This window comes from Phalacrocorax carbo, chromosome 1 (assembly GCF_963921805.1).
Source record: "Phalacrocorax carbo chromosome 1, bPhaCar2.1, whole genome shotgun sequence".
Classification (NCBI taxonomy): Eukaryota; Metazoa; Chordata; class Aves; order Suliformes; family Phalacrocoracidae; genus Phalacrocorax; species Phalacrocorax carbo.
Window position 1 is genome coordinate 203,029,051 of NC_087513.1, and position 27,419 is coordinate 203,056,469.

Genomic DNA, 27,419 nt, shown 5'->3' on the forward strand with positions numbered 1-27,419 from the left:
TGTCAACTCTCAGTATTCCTGTATTTCACTCACATTAAAATCTGATACAGAAATCTGCAATATTTTACATCTTTACCCTGACTAAAGAAATAGGCAAATCACGCCAGAGGAAACAGACTTGTTTATCCTAGTAAGTACTTTAAACACATTCTTCTTGATCCCCTTAATATTTCTAGAAGCTGCTCAAGGAGGCCTTTAGTTGAACTGTAGTTGTTAAATTCAGACATGTGGGAAATTCTTCAACTTTGCACCTGGAGTAACTCCAGAGTATAACTCCAAAAAGGAAAGAGTAAATTCTGACAGAGCCTTTATTTATTTATTTGTTAAATGATTTTGGAGTATGGCTTAGCTGCACTCCTGCACATTCTTAATAACTGGCATAAAAAAAAGACTGTTGTTCCATATAGGTGGAAACGGGCAAGTCCAAATGCTGATGCAAGAGGTCTTTTTCACCACAGCTCATCATGATCACTATTTGGTTTGGATTAAGACACAAGGGAGAAAAAGGATCTTAGTTTATATATAAGGAAATGCATTAAAGATATTCAGCAAAGCCTGCATCATTCACTTCTTGACCTCACAGAATGTAAATTGTGACACCCAGGTGCATTATGTAAAATAAATAATTTTACAAATGCACATTGACATCTTACAGAAAAACAGTTAAAGCAAATGTTTGTTCATCCACTCTCCTTAAGCCACCAGCTTAGGTTCATCTCACAGATGTAACATTGGCAAAAGAGTATGGCTTTAAGATGGAAAGCTAGCAGAAGAATTTCCTGACCAGTGTTTTTTTAACCCAGTTTTTCTGTCTACTATAAACAACCCAGCAGCACAGCAAGTTTGAAATGGCTGCCAAAATGTTTATAGTGAACTCGGAATATGAAACTTAAAATATTTAGCAGTTTCATATATACAGACATTATGTGGAAGGCATTTTTATGTTAAAAACAGTATGACCAGATGGTGGAACTATTTCCTGGTTAATTTTATTAAATTATCTTCACAGTGAAGTGAGGGATGCTACATTCCCAGGTGGACTAAATGCTTACTACTAGCTTGGATGAAAATAAAGGAAGGAATATATACAGTGCATATGGAATGCTATGAAATGAACCTTTTCATAGTGAGTTGATATTCTTCATCCATTGCCATATCATGTTTGCAAACCAGTGCACAATAATTTTAAAATTGAGGCAGGAGGGTACTTGTATACTTAATGACTACAGCAAGATCAAGAAAAGGCTAAAATGGGGTGTCACACTCAAAATCCCCTTTATGGGCAAACAGGAAACACACCATATACCCTTAAAAGGATCTGTGGAGGTTACCCATAATTGATTTTTTTGTTGAAGTGAGATACTTACCAGGACCATAGGGACGCATATTAACTCCATTCCCTCATCTTCTCTGATTATCATATGACGAAGACAAAAGGACCGCCTCAGGTTGCTGTAAGGGCTTCAGAAGGACTGACCCTTACAATGCTATAAGGGTTTACAGAGGGCTATCCTCCAAAATGCCCCAAAGGTTCACAGGAGGGCTGCCCGCACTGTCTACCAGTTGTTACACTCCAAATCATATTTGTGGGCAAAAAGTAAGCACTCCTTATATAAAGGCAAGAATTTTTTCTGTTACCATAATTAAAATCTTAAGAATCTAATCCCTATTCATCCAGAAGTAATTTCTAAAAAAAAAAACAACGCCAGAATATTTCTATACAGAGAATGCCTCAATAATAGCAATAATACATTTGAATTGTTATTCACACACTGAGTTTCTACCCCTTTCCCTGATGCTCAGTCTTCCATTGCTCTTCTGCATCCCAAGGCTGGTAGTTTCATTCTGGTGGTGCTGGGCTGTTATGGTGAGCTGTAAGCATCTGGAGTCCCTTCACCAGGAGCAATATGATGTTCATGTTAATGCTTTCTTCTTCCTCACCTCAGGATCTTCTTGGAGTAATTTTTATATATGCTAATATGCTTTTACACCTTTGCTCTTTCTTCATCAATCTGCAGCTCCACAGTACCTCCAAATATTCCATATATAGTTCCATTGACATATAGTAGATACTATTCTTTTGTTCTCTTTATTACCACTAAAGCTAGTTTTGTCAGATCTAGGTCTGAATTTCTTTTACTATCAGTGAGTTGTTTATAGCCACGGGGTCTCCAGCGTCAAGCCTGTGCGCCACCTCTTATCATCCCCTGCCTGCACTCCTCTATGCCACATCCTGCACCTCCAGTTCTCGAGGCCTCTGTGATTGTATCAGGCCTGTATTTCCCTACACTACATCATTTTGTTAGAGTCATAAATATCTCATTCTCCACATAGAATAACTGCTTGTTACTGCTATCTATATAAAACTATGGCCATTCCATAAAAAAAGATAAACAAAGGCAAAATAAATTAGCCACCAACAACTGGTCAATTAAAGAAATTGCTGTTACAGTTAAACCAAGCAAAACAAAGCTGCAGGCAGGTCAAGAAAAGTTCAGAGACAGCAAGCTTGGCAAGCCTCCATCCTGAGGCCTTGCAGATTCAGCACAATCCTGTGGCCTGTTACCAGCAATGGCAATACTGGTTTGCAGGTCTACATGGCTACAGTGACCACTACTTTTCAGAGTTTCATTCTGACATAGAAAGCAATACTAAATTCTTAATACTTTGCCTTCTCTGTTTACCAAGTGCTGACATTTTTTTCCCATTTCTGGCACTAGACTGCTTTTTGTTCTGTATCAACAACACTGATTAATAATTTAGAGCTTTTATTAAATAATCAATGATAATCAGCCAGTAGGTGGAGCACAAAGCTTGTGCATATGTTGAAAATAAAGTATTTTTGAAAAACCAGCAATAATGGGAATAGATTGGAAACTGATATAAACTGGGAAAGCATTTCCTTCCCTAGTTACCACAGATGGATTAGCTATTCAGATTTCAAGGTAATTCAAAACGCTGAACCAAGACAGCTGACTGCAAGGTTTAGTTAAAAATGCACACAGACAACTGCATGAGGAGATATTCTACTTCCACAACCAACCAACTACTTGCAACCAGCAACATCACAGTAAAATGGGATAAACGTTTTGCATTGAGCAGTAACAGCAGGATGGCTGCCGTCCCCAGCAAATTGGCAGCTGGTATTTAAAAAGTACTGTGGTATATAAACACAAAATATGATATCCTATTCATTTACATCAAGTATGTGTTCAGTCAGTAGTTCTTATTTCTGGAATACTGTTATTTAAACAAAATATCTGTCAGCTACTGCCCCAGAACATACTTAATTTTTAAGCTGATGTTGAAATCACAACTTTATGTACTAGTGATCCAATAAAGGAATGACTTTCTTGATACTCACGCAACTTGTGTAACGATAAGCAGTTGGCTGGTTCTTCACTGTGTTGAAGCACTGCTGTCAACACAAAACTAAGGAGCTTGGTCAGTGCCAGAGGTGCAAAGAAACTGATGGCAGCAGATACGATAGGAATATGGGTTCCTTTAAGTACACACTTTGAAAAAGATCTGTGACTTAAATTACTGAGACTTTGCTGTGCAAAGCTATACTTGCTCTTTTCTGTGCAAACAACATTTTTGTTGTTTACTAATAAACCAATTAACTGAGCACATCTTGTCAGAAATTGAGTATTTTTAATGCTGAACCTGCTGCATTTAGAGGTACTGACAATAGATCAATACCACACTGTCAGGGAAAATTGCATTACACATACATTTAGAAAAGGTTGAAAAAACAGAAGACCTCAATCTGCAAGCTCTCTTCGTATGCAGTTCTCATTAGCTTAAAAAGTACTGGGCACTAGGAGCTATCAGATTTGGACTTGGCCTTGGTATAACCTTGTTTAGAGGTAGGCTGGTGATGGGTCTTTAAAAAACACAAAAAAAAACCCCACAGAAAAGTTTTCCTCCACAATGCAACACAAAGAGAATGAACCTCAGTGACACAAGACTGACAACAGAACAGAAGCTCTGATCTTCCCTAGATCTATTTGCTAAAGGAAATTCACTGCTATTACTTTTTAGCAGAGGCTTTATCAATTTATGGGTGACATTAAATTTGGTCATGCGTGACCAATGTGATAAACTTCTACAGCGAAATGACTGGCTTCGTAGATGAGGGGAGAGCAGTGGATATTGTCTATGTGGACTTTGCTAAGGCCCTTGATACTGTGTCCCATAAGATCCTCACAAACTGCTGATGGATGGGCTGGGTTAGCAGACAGGAAGGTGGACTGAAAACTGGCTGAATGGCCAGGCCCAAAGGGTGGTGAGTAATGGCATGAAGTCTGGCTGGAGGCCAGTAACTAGCAGTGTACCCCAGGGGTCAATACTGGGCCCAGTCCTATTTAACATCTTCCTTAACGATCTAGATGATGGGGCAGAATGTACCCTCAGTCAGTTTGCAGATGACACAAAACCAGGAGTAGCTGATACATCAGAAGGTTGTGCTGCAGGCCTCAACAGGTTGGAGAAATGGACTGACAGAACCTCGTGAAGTTCAACAGAGGAAATGTGAAGTCCTGCACCTGGGGAGGAACAGCCCCATGCACCAACATGTGCTGGGGGCCACCCTGCCAGAAAGCACCTTGCAGAAAAGGGCCTGGGGGTCCTGGTGGACCGCAAAGCTGAACATGAGCCAGCAATGGGCCCTAGCTGTAAAAAAGGCAAATGGTAACCTGAGCTGCACCAGGGAAAGCATTGCCAGCAGGTCAAAGGAGGTGATTCTTCCCTCTACTCAGCACTGGTGAGACACATCTGGAAGTCTTGTGTCCAGTTCTGGGCTCCTCAGTACAAGAAAGACATGGACAGACTGCAGACAGTCCAACAAAGGACCACGAAGATGATGAAGGGACTGGAGCATCTCTCCTAGAAAAAAAGGCTGGAGAGCTGGGACCATTCAGCCTGGAGAAGAGAAGGCTCATGGGGAATCTTCTTAATGTATATAAATACCTGAAGGGAGGGTGCAAAGAGGATGGAGCCAGACTCTTTTCAGCAGTGCCAGGGCCAGAGGCAGAGGGCGCAAACTGGAACACAGGAGGTTCCTTCTGAACATCAGGAAACACATTTTTTTACTGTGAGAGTGACCAAGCACTAGCACAGGTTGCTCAGAGACTTTGTGGAGTCTCTGTCCTTGGAGATACACAAAAGCTGCCTGGACATGGTCCTGGGCAACAAGCTCTAGGTGGCCCTGCTTGAGCCACCTAGAGATGACCTTGAGGGGTCCCTTCCAATCTCAACCATTCTGTGTGAAGGTTAGAATTACAAAACAGAGTGTCATACTTCACAGTGCACTCACATCTACTCTCCATGTGTTGAAAGAAAAAAAATAAAAGAAACAATTTCAGTTCTGAGATTATAAAACAGCAGTGCCAAGAATAACTTCTGATACATGCCTGTAAGCCCTGTCAGGGAGAATTTAGGGTGCTGCCAGGTGAGAATGTGGAGCTTAAGGAAGTCATGATACCCTTGAGAAACCATCATCGCAGCTAACACCTTTACATGTGTTACAAATGTAATGGCTCTTGGCTCATACACAGATTTGAGACATGACCTGATGGTTGATCCATTAGAACATAAATCACATCCTACCTGCATAACTGTCAGGAGAAAATATTCAATTTAAAGGAACTTCTCATTTCCACGTTACTTTCTTCCATATATGCAATGACCTTTAATTCTGAATTATATTTCACAGCTTATTAATACTGTATGCACTTAGTACCTTTCTAACATTAGACCACTAACTCCCTTTCAGTTATCAGGAGAAGACCTGTCACCACAGACTTCCATTTGAACTGCTTATTATGCTTATAGTTATGCCATTCTCAGTTATCATAAATGGAAACAATTTCATTTTATGAATACCATACCTAAGTTTTAACTGGCTCACCTGAGTAACTTGGACTTATACTGTGTTTCTTAAGGCTGCAATGAAAGTCGTATGGAAATGTATTTATGTATCAATGCGTATTAGTTTAACTATACCAGTCTATCAAAAATACGCAGGCTGTCTGGTATTTGCTTTTACATCAGAGTATAATATTTCAAGACCTGTAATACAATAAACAGTGTTGATCTGAGCTGCATAGTGTTACAGTGGTACTGTTCCAGAAAACTAAGTAAGATATTTAATCCCTCAGCTGAGACACAGCTTATTACTTGCAAAGGCTGTGGGTTGCACACTGTCTTTAATCAGTCCCAGGTGATTATACTTCCTCTTCCATTTTTCTTTATATTTCAAAACATAAGCTGACAGCACACACTGTCAAGCTAAAATGGCAGTATAAACAATACCTACTGACTGTTATGAGTTATCAACACATTTCAGTAAGTAACCATTGTACAACAAAAATAGTCTGATATGGGAGCTATGGGGGATGAGCATTAATGAGTTAACACTAGGCAGAGGAAGCTGGTCTGAGGCTGGGGGCTTGCTCTGAATTGTCTCACGGAGGAGCCCAGCTGCCTCTGCAGTAAGCAGGGCCTGGTCTCCTGTACGTGTGAGTGCCAACTCACTGCTAGGGAAAAGCCCCCTGTGCCTATTAAACTATTTACAGCACCTCACTGAAACATCTCAATGTATAATTTACTTAAACTGTTTGTCACAGAATATTTCATGGCTTTGCATTGCCATGTATGCTGAAAGGCAGAATACTCGAAGCTCTGTTTAAAATGTCAACGCAGAATAACATCATTATAAATACAATCCTGTACTAGAAAGACTTTGCGTTGTGTTTACTGGGAAGTGGGAGCACAAAGCCCTGCCAGGCAGGGGAGGCTGTGCAGCTGTTACGCCATGCAGATGGAAAAGCATACACTTCAGCAGGTGACACTGCCTGCCTGCTGGCCCGTACTGTACATGTAAAGGCATTTTTCACACATCTGTTGAAGCTAATAAAACCCATAATAATAATAATGCGTAATAACAATAATAATCATGCAGATTCATGCAATGAAACGCACCTTACCTTTACTTTATACAATAAGAGGTGACTACAATGAGTTTCCATAAAGTAGCAAGTAACTCAGAATATAGTTCTTTTTTATATTTTATTTGCCCTATAGCAAGAAACAGGATTGGTGAAACTTTTCGGCCTAGATTCCTCTAGAACTAGGCAGTAAGACTACTTAACAATGTGAATGTGCAAAGAGCAGAAATATATTGACCTGTTTCAAGGTTTTGACTTTTTTTTTTTTAAACAATCTCCCACCAGAGGAACCCTGGTTACTTACCTTCTTCTTCTGTTTGTCTCTATCAAATATTTCTGTGCTCTACTCCGACATACTTTTTGATCTTCTTTCAATGCCCGCCGTTCTTCTTCTAAATCCCATTCAAAATGAAATGTTAAAGCTCTATCCCTAACACTGTGTTAAGGACAATGGAAACCATATCAAACAGCTTATTGAAAGATTAAAAGCCTGCGTGCTTGACTTTACATACCTTTGCAGGAAAGGGCAAACTTTATCCATGAGATACAAAATGCCAATATGCCTCTTGACTAAGCACACAAGAGCTGGTCCCACAAATGTGTGTTATGGTCATATCTAACTTTATGTTTGTCCAGAAAAAAATTGTAATTGCATTTTACTGTTTACAGTGGTTTTGGCAGAGGATTTCCACTCATCTGTCATGGTATCGGCAAATAAAAAACCTCACCTTTATTATGTCTATTTGAAGATACATCTTTCTGTTAAAATCTAAATCTGTAACACACGGTAACATTTATCACAGGGAAAATGTTTCAGCAGTAAATACGGCCCCCTCCCAGTCTAAAGTATTAGTTCTTTACACTGAAATTCACAAATATCGCTAGGGAAAAGCTCTCCACAGCACACAATGAGTCCTGCCTCACTTCATTAACGATTTAAATAGCTCTGTACAGGGGCAGCTTAGAAGTTGTGTCAGTATTTCTCATTACTTAAATATAAGGAAATAAGGACCCCAAGTTAGGATGGCAAATACAACTCCCAATGGCGGTATATCTCTCTAAGAGGGAAAACAGAGAAGAAAACTCGAAAGTTGCCCGAGAAGTAACTTTTCTGCACCACTTTAAAAAAAACAAGGTGCAGGTTTTATTTCAAGCCACCTCCGAGGCGATCCGTGACCGCGGGGCGGGGGTCGCTCCACCGCCGCCCCCACCCCACGGCCGCAAGGCCCCACACGGCCCCTTCCCCCCTTCCCCGAGGCCACCCCCGAGGCGAGACGGCCCGCTCGCCCACCCGCCCCAGCGCCTCGCCGGAGCCGGCGGACGGATACGCGGAAGGATACACAGCAGCATCGCACCGCCCTCCCGCCGCCCGGTCCCGCAGGCCGCCGGGGCAGGGTGTTCGTCCCCGCACCACCCCGCCTCCCCTCCCGCCGGGCGCCATTCAGCGCCCCGGGCTCGCCGCCCCTATACCGAGGCCCGCCGCGGGCCCGTCCTCAGCACGGCTCGCACCGCACCGCCGCCGCCGCCGTAGCAACCGGAGACGCCGCTTCCTTCGCAACGGGGCGGGGGAGCGGCTGAGGGGAGGTGGCTACGGGGGGCGGGGGCGGCGGGGGCGGCTGAGGGGAGGTGGTTGCGGGGGAGCGGCTGTGCGGACGGCGGGGGCCGGTGCGGGGGAGAGGCTCGGGGCGGCGGTTTGGCTGGCGCTGCCTCTGTGGAACTTCAAACCAGGCGCGAGGGCCAGGGCGGGTGGGGCCCGGTTAAATCTGCGGTAAGGAGTAACAGGATAAACTTTTTTTTTTTTTTTTAACCACAGGGCGCAGAGATCGCAATGCAAAAAAAAAAAATATTGTAAAATTGTACAAAATTTCATACAAAAATGCAGAAAGTATATGAAAACGTAAAGTTACAGAACTTAAAAAACGCGATCTGTTCTTAAGACTGAAAAAATTCTTTTTTTTTGAGGCAAAGCAGGGTGTGTTGTGTTGGGATATTGCCATGCCTCGGATGAGTTGTCAGCAGAAGGCTAAATGCTGTGGTGATTTCCTGGCGAGACATTTCTTGGCTGTTGTATTTAAGCTTAAACCAATTCTTTTTCAGTATGCAGCTGTTGTATGTCTTTGACTAGGAGGGTAAAAATAGCACTCAGCATTTGTAAAATACTTTTCTCCACAGAACCCCCCACATATTTGTAGCAACAGCTTGTGAAGTAGGTGTTACTACCATTTTACGTGCAAGACCACTGATGCTCAGCTTGCCAAATGTGCTTAATGTTTATCATATCGCAGTTACCGCAGTTGAGAAGATGATCCTAAAGTGGAAGTCTTGCACCCCTAGTTCAGAATACCAGCCCCAAAGTCACCACCTCTTTGCCCAATCTGAACTCTTCTGTGATGCAGGTAGAAGACTTGTTGTCACTTTACTACCATGTGTTTTTTAACCCACATACACTTTTAAAATCCCAGTTTGTCTGATAAAATGCAGTGTTTCTTTCAGGATGCAGTAGAAGGCTTTATCGGCATGGAGAACTGAGTCACCCAAACAGGACCGAAGCAGAACTGGGAAACAACTGCAGAATCTGAGGCCATGTTAAACCTAGGAAGATTCACATTCATGGTTAACTCATGCTGGCAGAATTTGAGCTTCTGTAGACTTACTGCAAATTTTATCTAGGAAATCTTATCTAGCACAACTCACAGCTTCACCTTAGATACCTTCAGAAATTTAGAATTAAGAACAGACTTTATATATTTTCCCATCTTTCCCTTTTTTACCTTTTTCTTTCTTCCTCATATCCCTCCTTTAGGGTTATTAGGTGTTTCCTCCTGGTAAGTAACCTCACGTCTTTCAGACTGTGGGATGAGAAGGTGACTAGCTGAGGGCCATGCATTTTGGGACCGTATGATTCCTCTGGGACAGCAAGCAGGCTGATCTCAAGTGGTTGGTTACAAAATGGAAGGTTCCACGCTGGCAGCTGGTTTGAAAGAAGTTTCATAAATTTTACTGTAGGCTAGAGACATATTCCAGTGAAGGGTAAAGATCAGCTCTTAATGCTTTGTGAGACAGATTCTGAATTTATTACAAGTCTTATTTGAAGGCTGGAGCATAGTTGTGCTGCTGCAGAAACACATTTTTCTTTCCTTCTTGTTCCAGGGAGGATTAATCTGCTAATGCCCTTTAGCTTTCCTCCAAGCTTCAGTTTAACTGTGTAGGCAACTGCACGGGAGGAGTTCAGCCAAGGTTCTTACCATTTTAACCACTCCTTCCTGAAATTTTGTCTCTTCTTCCTATTTCTGTGCATAGGAAGAGGAATAAAAACTGTTCATTCTCTCTTAATGTCATACATGTATAGTTATGAAAATCTTTTCAATCTTCTTACCTCTCCAAGACTGTACTGTTGATCACAACCCGCATCTTTTTAAGAGAGCATCAACTGATGCACTAGTGAAATTCTAATAACTCTTATATTGGACAACTATAATGTGCCATGCAGTACTTTAGAACAAATTAAAAATTTTATTTTACTTTTTATTGAAGAACCAAAGCTGTTAAAAATTTGACAGGCAGTTGAATGTGCTCCTCAGGAAGAGGCCGGGTACAGGTTCTTCATGCCCTTTTCCTATTAATTTTGAAAGAAAATACTGGATTAGAAAAATGGATTAAAATTTGGATTTAAAGCTGTATTAGCCCCCCCTCTCCCAACTGCTTTCAAATCTCCTTGTAGCAAAAGCTATTTCCAGTGTATTCCAACTTCAGACAGGGATGGAGATGAGCCATGGTATTGAGACAAATTTGGAACATTGTCTGGCTGTACCAGTGTATTCTGACCACCCTTTAGACAGTCTGTCTCCCAGCGGTACGTTAGAAGCTGAAGTTTCATTTATTCAGCCAGATCACAATTTAAATTCTCTAATGTGCATGAGGAGTTGAAAATCTGTTGGATGTTTATGAACTTTCCAAATAAACTTTCCAAATAATTTGCTTTTTGGTTAAAATGTCAGATCCAGTTTTTGTAAGATACAAAAATAGTGGATCTGAGTGTATGAAAACTGTAAATGCCTGCTATAATGGCTTTAACTAAGTTTCTGTGGACTACATTTAATCTTCTTTTTCAGGACAGTCCCTTGCACTTTGACATTTTTCAGGGGTTAAAATCATTGTATTTGAATGATTGTTCCACTCTCAGTATTTCTGTTCCTAAGGATAGGCTACCACTGGGACCAAGAGACTGCTATTGTCCTCCCAGTAAACAATTTTTAGGGTAACACAAAGTATTACTTTAATATTTTTTCAGTTTTTTATTTAGAATTTGCTTTTAGGACATATTCTAAAATTGCCTCCACAGCCAGTTCTAGTGCACCACCACCACCCCAATGTAAATGCCTTCATTTTAATGGTAAAAACCTTTGTAAAAAGATGAAAACATCAATGAATACTTGTTTTTCTTTCAAGTAGCCCAGACTGCTCGATACCAAATATGTACCAATGCTCAAAAATAGCATATAAGAAAATCCGTCACAGTTTTATCACAATGAAAATATATATGTTTGGTGTGTCATGTAAAGGTGATAAGCAGTAATTACTCTCAGGATACACGCAGTAGTATATAAAATCTACTGTGCAATTGAAATGTCGTTTATTAAGTCCAGGCATCAAAGGAGTGATGTGTTGGCTGCTCTTAGTGCTGCAGACATTCCCAAATAGTTAGCTCAGGACTTCATAGCGTACAATTCTTTCCACAGAAATCTGAAACCCGTCAAAACGTTTGCATTTCTTCAAGTAAAAGATGAACTGCTTTAGGGTAACTTCACTGATTTGTCTTAATATTTTTTTAAGTTTAGGAGAGACTGTCATAAGTAACGTCAAGCCTTGTTCATCTAAGGTAAGATTTTCAATTACTCTGCTTAGATAAGATAACATAACTGAACGATTTCTCGGAAAAGTGACAGATGTTTTTAAAATGTAGATTGCTTTATTCAGGATAGATACAAAAATACAGAAGAACAGGTATTTTCAGATAGAGAAAAGAAACCACACTGAAGTTGTAGGAATTCACTATATTAGAACATTTTTGTTTTAATGTCCTTCATCACAGCTCAGTTGTTAGGCCGTATTTTTAATCTCATCTGCATGACTATAAATGCAGAGTAGCTGTTAGTTTTGGCAGAGTGACAGTTTTTGCTTGAATTGCTGAGGTCAGATTTAATTGCCTGTTTCATGTTGGCTTTTGTTAAAAATATTGATTAAAAATATTTGCTTGTCAGTATTTAATTGAACATCTGGTGAGTAACTGTGATAAAGCCCTGGAACAAACCATAGTTTCAGGTGATCTATTTTTAACTTTTCTAGAGTTTTTCTTCCTTTATTTTGTGCTTATTTCAAAATTAAAGGAACATATTCTTTTAGTTCTCTAGTATTTCTCTCCAGACACAAAATGCAATTACATTAATAATTTGGAAAACTTTTTTTGATAAAATCTCTGTGTTAAAAGTTTTATGTGATTTTTAATTTCACTTTTTAAAAGCAAAAATAAGGAAAAAAATTGTTCAGTGCTTTGCCGGTGTAGTGCCAATACCAGAAAGAGAAACCTGTAGCAAGAAATGAGAACAATTAGATTGAAGATATAATCAAGTCTCAATAAGTTTTCTTTTTCATTAAAATCTTTAAGTTTCTAAGGGTCCTATTTACACTTGCAAATACAGTATATGAACATACTACAATGCTTTGCTGAGTTTATGGAATTAAAAAACCAAAGACTCAGATGAAAATGTGTTTCATAGTCCTTTTCCAATTACACATATTTCAGGAATTGCTTTTAGCATTTTTTAAAGTGATGAGTCAGAGGCATTCCCTTATGTCAAATGGCACCATGGAAATAAAATAGTAAATATGAAAATATTATTTTGAAAGAACATTTATAGGTGTAACTAATTTTACCAATGCTTTTATTGTTATTATTTCAGATAACTGCATGCATGTGAATAGTATCCCTTTATTCTTTCCTCTAGAAGAGCATTTAAAATATTTTTTTAACATTGAGTTTGTCTGCAGATCTGCTTGGGACTGCTTGTGTGTATAGATTAATAACTTGTGCAAGTACTTCCATGATCAGAGTCTAAGTAACTAATTCAGGGACTTTCAAGAAAGTGTTTTGCTAATATGAGGTAAATCCAAAAGCCTGCTTCTTTCCAGTGAAAATAACTTTGTTAGCACTTGAGATGTCTGTTGGGTGTGGTGATTCCTAAAATGTGAGCTTCTTAAATGCAAGATTTGCAAATTCTTGCCTCCAGTTCACAGTGGTCACAGGTAGAATACTTTACCAGAAATGTTGGTGGTATTGTTGAAATTTATAGAGGTCATTTGTTACCTCTGACTCTTTCTTTCTCTTGTGAGGTATGGCTGAGCAGAAGACACCTAACAGGCCTTGGTCTCAGCTCTGTCAATTATCGCTTGACAAAGCTTTAAAAAAACAGGTTTTGAAGGAAGATCCATGGAGTAATCTACTTCATTTTGGCAGACTGAGATACTTCATATATGCTTTATGATCAATTTATTTCCCCCTCCATTGTTTGGTACAACAGGGCACAAGGAATGTTGGAGCTGTGGAGGAACCACTCAAGGCAGAAGAGAAAAATAAATCTGCAGATATTTCAAAACAAAAAGAACAATGCCTTGTACCATGTGATGTTCAAGCTAGAATTTTACGAGGGGAAAAACATTACATGTGCAGTATGTATTCATAAAGAATACTCTCAGCGACAAGCTATGCAATGCCATGCTATGCAATCCTCTGCTATGCTACGCTATGCTGTACTAATTTATTTTTTAATCTCCTTGAGCACATGTGAGAGTCTTTGACACTGCTGCCCAGGCTGAGTATTGTTCAGAAAATTTGGGGTGCCGTGTTTTTGGGGTGCAGCTGCTGTGACACAGTTAGAGTATAATCATGCCAATCTCTCTTCACAATCACTGGTGGGGACAGGCAAATCCAGGCTGCAGCCCAGCATATAAGTCTGTGTTACCCTCTGAATGTCAGCAGCTCTCCCTAACAGAAGAAGAGTAGGGTGTCTGTCCCTCATTTAAACATTGTGGTTAGGTATGTGGGAGTTAGTTAAGTGGGAGGAAATGTATATTTCAGCTTGCCTTTCATAGATATCTATACAGGACATTCTCCGTTCACTGCCTTGACAAACTACACAGCAAATGATGTAATCAGCCTCAGAAAAATTTGTCAAAATTCTTGTCTTTCCCATATGACTTTTAATATGTTTTATTAATTACCTGACGAGTTTATTTTTTGTATTTTTTATATTTTTGCCTATATTTAGGCAAAAAAAAAAAGAGGAGCATAAGTAAGTAGCAGAGTGAATGAGTAAATGTAGGACACAGGAAACATGATGTATTTGGTTTTTATCATTTGTATTTGTATTTCTGTGGCATCCATTAACTGATTATCTGAGCTTCCCGAGGATGAGGTGAAATTCTTCAAATCTTAAGAAGATCCATTTCTTCCTAAGATGTCTTCACTGCAACCAGTGAGGCTGAGGTTCCTAGCATCTTTGGATTTAATCTGTGGTCTCTGTACTACTTTAACCTTTAGGTACCTTAGGGTTAAACACCTTCAATATCCACTAGGTATCATAAATAAATATGTCATTATTCAGTCAAGAATATTTCTAGATTTACGATAACAAAGTGGATGAATGTATTTCTTTTAAAGGAAATTTGCAGAACTCTCTTGTTGAATATGCAAGAAGTACAAAAAAACTGGTAAGAAACATGATGGATGATCAACAGTCTTCTTTGGATTACCTTTCTAATCAGGTACTTTTTTCTTCATCAAACACATTTTAATTTAACACTATGGGTATTGTCTAACTGAGGAAAATTAAGCATTTATATTGCCATTAAAACCATAGCATTATTGTCCCTATCACCATTCCTTCTATCTCAGGTAACGTGTGAGTTCCATTTCTACGAGGAGGGATTGGCACCACCTGGTCCATTACTTAGTGGCATATATGGCAGTAGGGCAAGTGATGGACCACTCCTCCACATCAGTTTCTATCTGCAGTCCTATTTGTGTGGATTAAATAGTACATTATCATTAACTCTGACAGTAGTTTACAAACACTGTATGCTCCCTCAGTACAGATGAAAGGCCTTACAATGAAGGACTTTTCTTGTATTAAATGAAATTGTGCCTAAAAAAGATTTTGGATGCAAAAAGTAAAATATTGGACCAATTAATGTAATGAAGGTACAAATCACTAACACATCACAAAAATTAACTTCAGATTATATTCACTAAGAGTCAAAAAGAACAACTTTAGAATGTAAAATTCCTCATTACAACCTATTTAAAAATCTTTTATTTGAATTTTTAGGTAAATGAACTCATGAACAGACTACTTCTTTTGAACGCAGAAGTTTTGAGAAAGCATTTGGATCCACTTCCTTACAAAGCAGTTCAATCTCATGGTATTTTTATCATTTTGTCTTGACCTCGTCCCTTTTTATCTTTGTATCTTGACAAAGAACTAATTAAAGCAAAAGTAAGCATTTATAACATCTACAGTATTTATTTTGTGTTACTATGCACATATGGACTCTGGAATGTCATCATAAAGACTGCTTTAAATTACTTGCAACTGATAATTCTGGGCATCCTCTTCATAAGCAGTCTGATGTGGCTAAATGGCACTTTCTTTTGTAATGAAATAAAGTGTGCTCAGCATTTGCAATACCCTTCTTCAAACGAGATGGAAGTCACTTGAACAGTGGACAGTTAACCTTTGTAGTGTCCACCCCAACTAAAGGAAACTACCTCTAAGCATCCTACCGGCCATCTTGAGTCCAACTGCTTGCTTGAGTGTGCTTAACACAAACCTGGCTTAACACTCGGAAGCAAAGGTGTTTTAACGTATACATTATGATATAAATACTTTCACAAGTATAAATACAAATATTTGCAGGAAAAAGACATTCTTCCCCAGATAATATGTCTTTTTTAATTTCTGTATCATACCAGTTAAGATTAGAAGGAACTTTATACAATATAATTTATGTTTCTTTCTGAGCTTAATGGAGTTCAGAGAATTTTCATTTCTAAGGTAAATTAATGACAAAACATGATTCTAAAGTTTGCATGACAAGAAAATGCTATTTGAGATCATTCATATGTTACCAAGAAAAATATTCTGTGCTTACGCTGCATTTGGTTGTTTTTAACATATTTTGCTAACAAACTTCATCAAATACTTTGTCCTCTAGGGTTGGATTGCACTGATATAAAAGATACTGTTGGTTCAGTTTCAAAAACTCCAACTGGTCTGTACATTATCCATCCAGAAGGATCAAATTATCCTTTTGAGGTAATAAATTTATCTCTCAGGATAGTCACAATTTGCTTGAGAATATGCACTTAGAATATATTTAATAGATTTAAAGGGTTTTCCTTGCCAACTTCTCAACAGATAAATAAGATCTGCCATTGTCTGCCACGTGTCTGCCGTTACTATAATTTTAATGAGTTTCTCATTTTCAATAAAGAGATTTAATCTCTGTTGTAAGATCCCATCATCCATTTTCATATACAGTGAAAAATATACCAAAGAGGAAAACCCAAGATATTTTCCAGCACCCCTTTTTGACATTCTGTGCTGTTCTTTTCTATTTTAGAGATGGAAAACTGAGGAGCCAAGTGACCAGTCCATTTGCCTCCTAAAATGTGACCTTTGGCTTTTTCATAGAATCATAGAATGGTTTAGGTTGTAAGGCACCTTTAGAGGTCATCTAGTCTAACCCACCTGCAGTGAGCAGGGACATCTTCTACTAGATCAGGTTGCTCAAGAGTCCCATCCAACCTGACCTTGAATGTTTCTAGGGACGGGGCACCTACTACCTCTCTGGGCAACCTGTTCCAGTGTGTCACTACCCTCATTGTAAGAAATTGTTTTCCTAATATCCAGTCTAAACCTACCCTCCTTGAGTTTAAAACCATCACCCCTTGTCCTGTCACAACAGGCCTTGCTAAAGAGGTTGCCCCCATCTTTCCTATAGTCCCCCTTTAAGTACTGAAAGGCTGCAATAAGGTCTCCCCACAGCCTTCTCTTGTCCAGGCTGAACAACCCCAACTCTCTCAGCCTGTCCTCATAGGAGAGGTGCTTCATCCTTTGATCATTTTTGTGGCCCTTCTCTGGACCCATTCCAACAGTTCCATATCCTTCTTGTGCTGAGGGCTCCAGAGCTGGACGTAGCACTGCAGGTTGGGTCTCACCAGAGCAGAGCAGGGGGGCAGAATCACCTCCCTCAACCTGCTGGCCACACTTCTTTTGATGCAGCCCAGGGTATGGTTAGCCTTCTGGGCTGCAAGCGCACATTGTTGGCTCATGTCCGGCTTTTCATCCACCAGTATCCCCAAGTGCTTTTTAGCAGGGCTGCTCTCAATCTCTTCGTCCCCCAGCCTGTATTGATACTGGGGGTTGCCCTGACCCAGGTGCAGGACCTTGTACTTGGTGTTGTTGAACCTTATGGAGTTCTCACAGGCCCACCTCTCCAGCTTGTCCAGGTCTCTCTGGACGACATCATGTACTTCTGGTGTGTTAACTGCACCACTTAGCTTGGTGTCATCTGCAAAATTGCTGAGGGTTTTGAACTATTCTGCTGGATAACTGTATACTGTTGCCTTGTCTTGAGAGGTGACTCCACTGATGCCTATAGCTTGGACCATGATATTGTATAGGCATCTGGATATAGGTGCAGATGTACATTTGTTTGAGGGGTAGGTGCTTAGCTCTTTTCTGAGCAGAATTATAACTCAGTCCTGAGGCAGATATGCATCTAAACTTTTAGTCTTCATATTCAGTTTGCAGGATATATATTCTTAAGACAAAGAAAAATGGATGAAATTCAGCATGAACTGCAGCAGTCATGCTTCCTATCACCATCTGCATTTTCTGTAACTGTTCGGAGTTATAGTGCTTATCTAGGAGAAGAGAGTTTTGGGTTAATTTCCTCAGGCTCAGGACATTCAGATCCATGCAAACACAAAGAATACTTTGTTTTGGCTGTTTATTTCCATTTCAGGCTGTTCTACTTAGGGAAGTCCTTATGCACAGTGGAAAGATAGATATGGCACTTTCAAACCTTTAATTTTTGCACTACATGCTGGGGTCATTAGTTTTTGGAGAAAAAATGTAGAGTTTAAGCCAGCTAATAAATAGCAAAATTTAATATCTAACTTTATAGTCTTCCTTTATATATAACAAAGGAAGGATGAATCCCTTTATCTCTAGCCAATTGGAACCCTACAAAATGCTACAAAAAAAAAAAAAAAAGAGCTCAAACTGGTTATGAAAGGCTTCAGAACTATCCTGGGATCTCAGAAGAAAAAATGAACTTGGTCCTGCAGACCCCTGACAGAAAAACCTGTCATTCCTTTATATAACACAGCAAGCTCAGGGAAAAGATCTGTAACTCATTGGCAAGTTCCTTCCAGGAAAAAGAAAGGCCAAGACAGGTAGAAGTGTTCACAGAACAACCATATTTATAGTGTGAAGAAAATGGTGTCTGACTCACCCCAGGGTGAACCATAGCACAAAATGCATCTGTTTCAGAGTTTCTTCTGGACTGAAGGGGATTCCATTGAGGAAATATTCATACCTCACGCAAATTACTTCTCCTGAGAGATGATATGACTAATCTATGTGAGAAAAGTGATTTCTCACTTCACTTATAGCTTTTGGCAAATAAATCTGACATGATAAATTTCCTTTCACTTCAAAAGTATTTTTGACACTTTTCCACATTTAAAGTTACTGCCAGAATCTGAGAATCAGTTATGAGTGGAAAGGTTCCTTAAGGAGAACAAGAAACTAAAGGATAAATCATAATAAGTTATTAAAAGCACAAGGTAACAATAAATAATGAGAAGAAACGCCTGCAATCATGAAATAAGTGTCTCATTTCTTGCCTGGTAGATGTTACAAAGAACTCAAAAGATAGTGCCAAAAGGTTCTCAGAGAAAAAATCTAAAATATGTGTGTTTCATAAAGAATGTTACTTTAAAGAAAACTGTTTAATGCAAATTATTCCATATGTTGAAGCATAAAAAGGGTACAAGAGAAATGAGAGATGAACAAAAATATCAAGACATTAAAATGTAAACAAGAAATTATAGTGCATTTTAAGGGGCTAATACCCAAGAGTTCTGGAAGTTCTGCAGACTAGCAAAATAAGAAAAATGCCATCAGGCAGAAAACCGTAGTAAGAAACTAAAAAACAGAAAACAAAGCCAGCATGAAACAGTTTATTTTAGTGAGGAACTTTTCAGTAATAAGCTTCCCTGAAACTAAACCAAAATGTCTTTAGAATCATTTGCGTAAGATACCAGATAAATGAAGAAAACTATTTTGATAAGTTGATCCTGTTCTCATGTTTTCCTGTTTGAAACCTCATATTTTCAAAAGTGAGTGTAGATTTTGATGCTTAACTCAGACTAATTGAAACCTGAATTCCAGGAGCTCTAAGAATATCAGATTCAATTGTAGTGGCAGGTACTCATCATCTTGAAAAATTAGTCCCAAATGGGCTTTTGTCTGAGCATTCAAACATGAGGCAACTAAAACCCATTTCACTTCTGGAAAATTGAAGCATGCTTACTTTCTGATACATTTTTCAATGAGTAAACTTAGATCAATGATATTTCTAAGGTGAGCTGTTTGGAATATTCCTCTTAGACACACTAAAGATGGAAGAAATATTCAGTAGACGCATCCTCCTGCTCATTTAATTTAAATTGCACCTGGCACAGTCATTCCTGTCATACCTTGCATGATATGAGACATAGAACAAGCTGGATTAACTATGATAAGGCTTTAAGAAAGAAAACTGCATAATTTCCAGCATATGAGGGATTAAGAAACTACACAGCGATGGCTGGTTTTTGTGTATCTATCTCATATTTTTACTTATCTGGTGTATGTTTTGGTGCCATACCTAATTGGCTGATGGCTTTTCATGTAGAACCAAATCTGCTCCTTCTGAGAATTAGCAATACTCTTACTCATTTATATTGGACTGAAGAACTGAAGATTGATGTTGTGACCAAGCAGGGTCCTCTTTGTATTTCTGATTCATATTGAGAGGAGTAGCCAAGCATGCAATCAGAACAGCAGATGAGGCAATGGGATTATTTTTAATTTAATTTAATCTGTATTTCTTTTTATTCCAGTTCCACCCTCCTTGGGTGACTGAAATAAGCATGTGATTCTCCAGGGAATAAAGCACATAATATTCTTTCATGCACATGGCCCTTACTATCATTCATTCAGTATTTCTGTTGCAAGGTGTGCTCAAAGTATCCAATGGCATTGACTTGAAGGTCCAAGGTTCCCCAAGTTGTATTGGATGACATTGCAGCTCTGTCCTGTTTCTTTCTTGTCGTTCAGAGAGATGTTGTTAAGTCACAGAGGTTCTGAATATGACGTTGATGTGCTCCAGCCAAGGAATGAGTCTTTTGTTTCATGAAAATTATCTGTCTGGTACAGGCAATGGGGGTGCAACATACAAAGCCCAGACTGCTACAGTTTTAGTGAGGGTTAAACTGACTTCCACCTAGACTCTACTTTTATCAACTGGCTAAGATTGCAAATCTTTCTTTTCTGAAACATGTTTCATTGTGTACATGCCCTGTAACATGAACAAAAAATTCCTACTTAACTTCATCACTTGTGCCTCTGCTTACTGTTGTGATTTACTGATAGCCAGCATTATATTCTGAACTTACTTTTGTTATCACAGTAGCTTAATGGCTCTATAGCTATAATCATTTTCCAGGTTAATTCTCCTGATATTAGTCATATTGGGAGACACTTACAAATGAGCGTCTGTTTTTAAACACTAGTTAAGTATAGTATTCCCTAGAACTACTTTGAGCAGCTTAGGTAGTACAGTGTCTAAATATGCAACATGCACCTTTCTACATTAGGATGCCCAGACTTTCTAATCCCTGTTATAACTGGTCAAGCTCTGGCACCGGGGGCATACCCGAAAAATACCCAGAGTGACCTGGATACATTCCACTTAACTTTAGGCACTTAGCTGAAATCCCTAGAGAGCAGCCAAGGCTCTAGGGGCCCTTTCTGTAGGCAGTGGAGGTGACTGACATCAGTAGAAGATGATTCAGATCTTGATTTCCCAGAGCCATACTACGAATGCATATTTCTGTGTATAAGGGGGATTACAGGGGAGACAAGGACAATAAGATGCCTAACTTAGGGAACTCAATTACGTGTCTAAAGTTAAATGGGCTGGGAGAAAGTGTGCCACAGAATGTGATATTCCATAGCAGAGCAGAGGGCAGCTGGACCACTGCCATTTGACATGCTGTTGGGCACAAATTTTAGAAAAGACTCATAAAGACTCATAAATTTGAGACTTGATCTTATGTGTTCAGTGGGACTGCTCAGTCACAGGCTGTTAAGTGTTCACATTGGGACTTCCCTGGATTGGGTCCCTTTCTTATGTAGAGTTTTTTGCTCCTCCAGCATAAATAATTATATACGGGGCTACTGCTATCACTTTTTTCCATTTCCTCACCTTTATTAAGGGCTCTTCACTTCCCAGGCATCACAAACACAGTATTTCTGGGGAAGAAGGTATGACGGTGAGGGAGAACACATAAGAAGTTGTATCTATTTCGCTTTGCTGAAGTGAAGGTACATTCAGTGTTAGTGCCTGTATCTGTAATAGTTTGCATGATTAATACGTAACATTGCATGTTGCTTCCACTTCATGCTATTATTAATACACAGTAACATTTACCAAAACTTATTTATTATATGTGATATGAGCAGACATTTGCACACAACAGTTTCTACTGGTTGAGGAAATATCCCAATCAAGCAGTCCAACAAGAACATATGAGAAAATACTGCAGCTTCATTTTTTATTTTCTTTGAGCTTTTCGTTAAGACATTTGAAAGGTATGTTGCTTAGCAAAACTCTGAATAGTCCACCTTTATTTAATGAAAATGTTTTCTTCATAACAGCTGCTTCAAGAATGCTTAATTATATCTATGTCTATTTTAGGTTTTGTGTGACATGGATTTTCAAGGAGGTGGATGGACTGTGGTTCAGAAAAGAACTGATGGAATAATTCCATTTCAGAGAACATGGTCTGAATATCTGGATGGATTTGGTGACCTTTCTGGTATTAATTTTAAATACTCTGAAGTAGTTTGGACCCAATGTTTCTGCTGTCTTTAGGAGAGCTACATTCCACTACATTGTATGGGATTTTCAGTAGTATAGAGAGTAAAGTTCATGTTTCTTAAAAGTCTTATTTATAGTTAAGAGGGTTTTTTCATCAAATCTGTGGTGTGATCTCCTCAATAACAGCTATCACCCTACTAGAGTCTTCAGCCATTGCCCATCCTCAGTCTCACAAGAAGTGTTAAAATGTTGTGATATTTTCTTCCTGAGATAATGTATAAACTGTGTTTCCCCTTTTTCAGATCTAAAAGAAAGCAAGCCTTAGTTGGTTTTAATCACATTTGTGAAATATTTCCTTAAAGTAGAGAAAAAACAGTAATATTCCACCATAGGGCATGCAAAGTTAGAAATGGGATGGAAATATTTCAGTAGCTAATAATAACACAACTGTGATATTACTTTTTTACTGACACCTTTCATCCAGCAAGTCTAAAATGAGTTGCTTTTCCAGGAGTTTATCTGGGATTGCAATGGAAGCACATGGCTTTTCAACTATACAGGAAAGTGCAGCTCATATGGGGCATGCTTTCATGGAAAAAAGTGTGATTTACAGAGGCAGCAAATCTTGAGAATAGGGTTTGAGTTTTATTGCAGTTCATAGAATGCTAACATTTATTGTTTCTCAGTATCGCCCTTAGGAATGCTACTGAAATCTGTTTAATCAAGTGGATCTTTAGTACATCCAGTTTTTGTGGTCTTCTAAAGTATATTGAAGATGAACACTTGGAATTTATCACATGGACAATTTTCTAAAAATGTCACAGAAAAAAAAGATGATGTGCACATGGGAATTCTTTCCATGGATTTCCCAATGAAATAGGAAGATTACTCTGTAACTTCATTAGTCTTTCAAAGACATCAGACAACTTTTATTACACTTGGTTCAGGAAGCAAATTACAAAAACTAAAGGAATGAATTTTTTTCTTTTACACTTTCTGTTTCTAGAAGTTTATTGACTATATATTTCTGTTTTAGGGGAATTTTGGCTTGGACTGAGGAAGATTTTTCACATAGTAAATCAAAAAGCCACTAGTTTCAGTCTTTATGTGGATTTGGAATCAGAAAATGATAAGCATGCCTATGCATCATATGATGGATTTTGGATAGGGGATGAAGCCTGTTCTTTTAAGATCCATTTGGGGCATTATTCAGGAAACGCTGGTAAGAACCTCCTTCTTTAAAGTATTTAAAGATAGCTGCTCCCTTTCTTGATGTGAAAAAAATGCATTCAAAAGAGTAATACTTAACTAAGATAACTTAAAAAAATTCTTTTTTCCCTAATCTGTTTTTCCTCTATTTGGTGCACAGTGAACACTTATGCAATTAAATGGTTAATGATGTAGGGATTGGTTATGCCAACATCAATTTTACATAGTAAGAAATAATTTTATTCTATTGCTTCAAGGTCTTTAATGGAATAATTGAATAAACACTCCTTTACTAAAGAAGTAAGACTTTCTTTAGTTGGACTTGATGATCCTAGAGGTCTTTTCCAACCTTAATAATTCTATGATTCTATGATTCTAAACTGAATAAAGAAAATAAAGGAACTTTAATGGTGGATTTAATTTAGTGGATTCCAGTCCACCAAATACAGAGGGAATTTTGTGTGTGCTTGTGTATATCTATCTAATGGACCGGTTCTTTAGATGTCCATTATCTCATCCCACATTTGCTGATGTTAGTGGAAGTCTTCCTGATGTTGCTTTGGTTAGTTCAGAAGTGCCCAGACAGTGGCATACAAAGGACAGGGGAAGAAACCAAATGGAATGAATTAGGCCTACAGTATATAACAGTTACTGGCTGATATATAGACACAAATTAATTTACAATTCCTGACCTCCCTTAATATCATAGCTGTACCAAATGTGCAAAGATTTGTGTTAAGTATTGCACCTGTCTTGCTGATTTTTTTCTAATTGTTTTTGCTTCGTATTTACTAATATGCAAGAATGTTTCTTATTACCAGCATAATAGTTATCCTCTAAATGTGCTGGTGTTTTACTCTACCTGTATTTGTAAGAAACATTATTCTTTTAGTAAGACAACTGAACCAGTAATCGCTGACCTTTGTGTTTTAACAACTCCATTTTATCTCATGACTCGCTCTGGGGCTTTGGGCACATCGCTGGAAGATCTGAAGTTAACAACTCTTTTCCTTTCTTTTATCTTTTCTTCCACTGTCTTTGAGGGCAGAAGCCTTTACCTTCATAGCTGGTGTGCATCACTAAAAGCAACAACAATATAAAGATGTTTCATTGAATTTCAACTTGTTCCATACTTCTCAGCATTTTATACTTTTTCTTTCCTATGTCTTTAATGCATTGCCAGTTCATTATTTGGTGCTCTTGAACCACTTTTGAAGAAATCTATTTTTCTAATAAATTCAGAGGAAAAAGTTTGCAAGGTATGCAACAAGTAAGAAATGTTTTTCCGTTAATAAATCTTTATCCTTCTGTTTCATCTGTTGTACTTAGGTGATGCATTTAGAGGGTATAGAAAAGAAGATAACCAGAATTCAATGCCTTTCAGCACCTTTGATGTTGATAATGATGGATGCAGGCCAGTGTGCACTATTAAAGAACAGCCTGTAAAGAGCTGCAGTAACTTCAGTGATAACACTGGATGGTGGTTCAACCAGTGTGGCCTTGCAAATCTTAATGGTGTTCATCGCTACACAGGTAGATTTCTTGCAACTGGGATTCACTGGGATACATGGACAATGAACAATAAACCAGTCAAAATTAAATCAGTTTCAATGAAAATTCGGAGAACCTATAGTCCATATTTTCATTAACCTATGAAAATAGAAATATATCTTTTCTTGTAGTTATGTGGGATAATGTATTACTGCATCATAAATACCTTTCATTTTCACTTGAATGGTTCAGTCTTAAAACTTTATTAGATATTTCCATAATGCAGTTGCTCGTTTTTATTATGAAATGTCAGCATTTGTAGTGTTCCCGCTTGAGTAAGAAGGTCCTAAGAAGAATACGGTTTTGAGTAAATGGATGATACTTAGTGTTTGTCAGCTTTTATTCAACTGCCTCTTATGCAACCTCAAAGCCAGCAGAAAAAATATAAAAAGGAGTGTAATGCTGACTTTTTAATGTGTTTTTTGTATGCTCTCCATATATCTGAATTGCGAAGAGATTTCAGCAAATTTTCTTTTAAGAAGCCATATAGCTGCCATTTCCATCATTATATTTTGGAAAAATACCTTTTCTTCATCTTAGTTTAATTTTCCAGAATCAGTTCTTCTTTCTATATTCCTTATCAGGCAAGATAACACTGACTTCTTTCAACACGTGTAAGTTTCTGTATACTCTCAGGGCCTGATTTTTATACAAGTAAGGTAGATACTGACAGGCAAGAACTATGGTCTATTTTGTATTTTATTTTCACAGTCAATGTGTTTCATAGTCAGATTTTTACTCTACCATCGTCTATTTCACAATTCACTACAAATGAACACTTTTTTTTTTTTTTCAAATAAAATGTCTAACATTTCATACAAACTTTGGAGTTTTAAGTTTTGTATATATGGGCCTGATCTTATATTTTTAATTTGTATTGGCATTCACTTTGTGAACAATCATGTGGTAATGAACAAAACCAATTTGAGTTGTATAAGTACTTTTTAAATTAAGTAGTGTGAATTGTTTGAATTTCTGTCAGTAAAAAATACAACAATATCAATAAAAATGCGAGTATTATCAGTACAGCAGTGTTTCTGGAACCTAGCATCTGTTCTGCAGCAACTAGGCATGGTATTTGTCATCTCTGCTTCAGTTTCGGTACATCAACTCTGTAATAACATGTAGAATGAAATCAGTTGAAAACTCTATGGGTTTCCTCTTTGCCGTCTCACACTTAGACCAAACAATAATACAGTGAACAGAGATTTTTAATTAACAGAAACCATCACCAGTTCAGAACCACCATGTTTTAGAACTTCTTTCCAAAGATATATGTAGCTATTGAAGGAAATGAAGCTTGTGATAGGGTATGTATACTGTTACAAGATTAACGGAGAGAAAAATTTCCTCTTTTCTTCTGTGCAACTAGTCCTCAACAATTGGAGGTGAAAAGTTGCTAAAAGCAGAAGGTTTCTCTCTGCTAGAGAGCTACCACAGGCCCTGTAGAGGGGCTGTGAGAGAGGGCTAGCTCATGCTCTTGGGGGAGACCGAATTCTCTGATTTTGTTGTCAGACCCTTTAGTCTTTGGAATTAGAGGTGGAGAGGTAGTATAAACACCCTCTTTAGCCCTGCCCCTTCCAGGCTTTTTAGGCACACAATCCCTTTCTAATAGCAACATGGACCAATAGACCTGTAAAGGTAGATACTAAAATGAAAGAACTTCTGCACTAAGATTAACAAGCATTAGAGCAGTATGTGATTGTTTAAACAGTATTAATTCTGGCTGCAGGGCTGGATGCTGTCACTGTATTAGGGCTATTAAGTCAGAAAGAGCCCCCAGGCTCTGGAGAATGCCAGTGGCTAAATTTCATAGAAATTTAAAGGCTTTGACAGTGGGACCTCTCCTCTGACAAACAGATCCAAGCCTGTGAGCAGAAAGGAAGAGTCTAAGTAGGGAATCTGCTGAGCATATAGCTAGAGTCTACTGACACCTTGAGGCTCGTTTTGGCTTTATTAGAATCCCTGCTTAAAAATGAAGGTGGAAGATGAAGAGTGTAGATCTGTACTGGCAGATGTTACCACACTTAATCACCAGGTTTGATTTCTGCTTTGTCAGCATTGGTTAGATCAGCTGGTGGTAACAAATCAGAGAGGAGATGGGCCTGAAAGATAACTAAAGCTTGAAGGATTGAATTATTTCAGATAGACATTGGATCTTAAAGTCAAGTGAAATTATAAATCTGTACAAAAAATGAAGTGAATTCTCAGTATCAGTACTGGAGAGACATGGGAATATTTACTGTTCCTTGGAAGATAAAAACATTCCCAAGATTATTTGCAGAGACTGCTTTGAACTCAATACATATGCTTTAGTACCATTAAGTACTGTTCTGCTAGCAAGGTCACAGGTAGACACTGTGTTCTCTGTGGCTTAGAGTTCCTTCCCTTTGTCGATAAATTGAATTCATCTTGCCTCAGGCTTGACTTGTCTTAGTTGTGCTGTGAGAGCTGGATCTGCAGTGTAAACTGCAAACAGGATGAAGTCCAAATTGC

The 27,419-nt window shown here is 38.5% G+C and overlaps 2 protein-coding genes across 3 annotated transcripts in view; one reads left to right on the plus strand and one right to left on the minus strand.

The window, feature by feature from the left end:
* Positions 1 to 8,517, minus strand: part of CEP126 (centrosomal protein 126) — a 43,766-nt gene extending 35,249 nt beyond the window's left edge. The window contains exons 1-2 of the mRNA XM_064441313.1: positions 8,291 to 8,517; positions 7,255 to 7,380 (exon numbers count right to left, since the gene is read on the minus strand). Coding sequence (XP_064297383.1) covers positions 7,255 to 7,380; positions 8,291 to 8,391 — 227 coding nt within the window. The 5' untranslated portion in view covers positions 8,392 to 8,517. The remainder of the gene's footprint in view (positions 1 to 7,254; positions 7,381 to 8,290) is intronic.
* A 150-nt stretch (positions 8,518 to 8,667) lies between these two features.
* ANGPTL5 (angiopoietin like 5) lies at positions 8,668 to 25,962 on the plus strand. Of its 2 annotated transcripts, XM_064441314.1 has the most exons (9): positions 8,668 to 9,346; positions 11,789 to 11,829; positions 13,529 to 13,676; positions 14,668 to 14,771; positions 15,335 to 15,428; positions 16,221 to 16,321; positions 22,041 to 22,161; positions 23,200 to 23,385; positions 24,702 to 25,962. In XM_064441314.1, exons 1-9 carry the CDS (start codon positions 9,193 to 9,195, stop codon positions 25,019 to 25,021), a joined length of 1,269 nt encoding a protein of 422 aa, XP_064297384.1. In that variant the 5' UTR covers positions 8,668 to 9,192; the 3' UTR covers positions 25,022 to 25,962. The 2 variants fall into 2 exon arrangements, with proteins under 2 accessions (XP_064297384.1, XP_009498435.1); XM_009500140.2 differs by lacking the exon at positions 8,668 to 9,346 and having other exon boundaries at positions 9,354 to 11,829.
* The last annotated feature ends 1,457 nt before the right edge of the window (positions 25,963 to 27,419 follow it).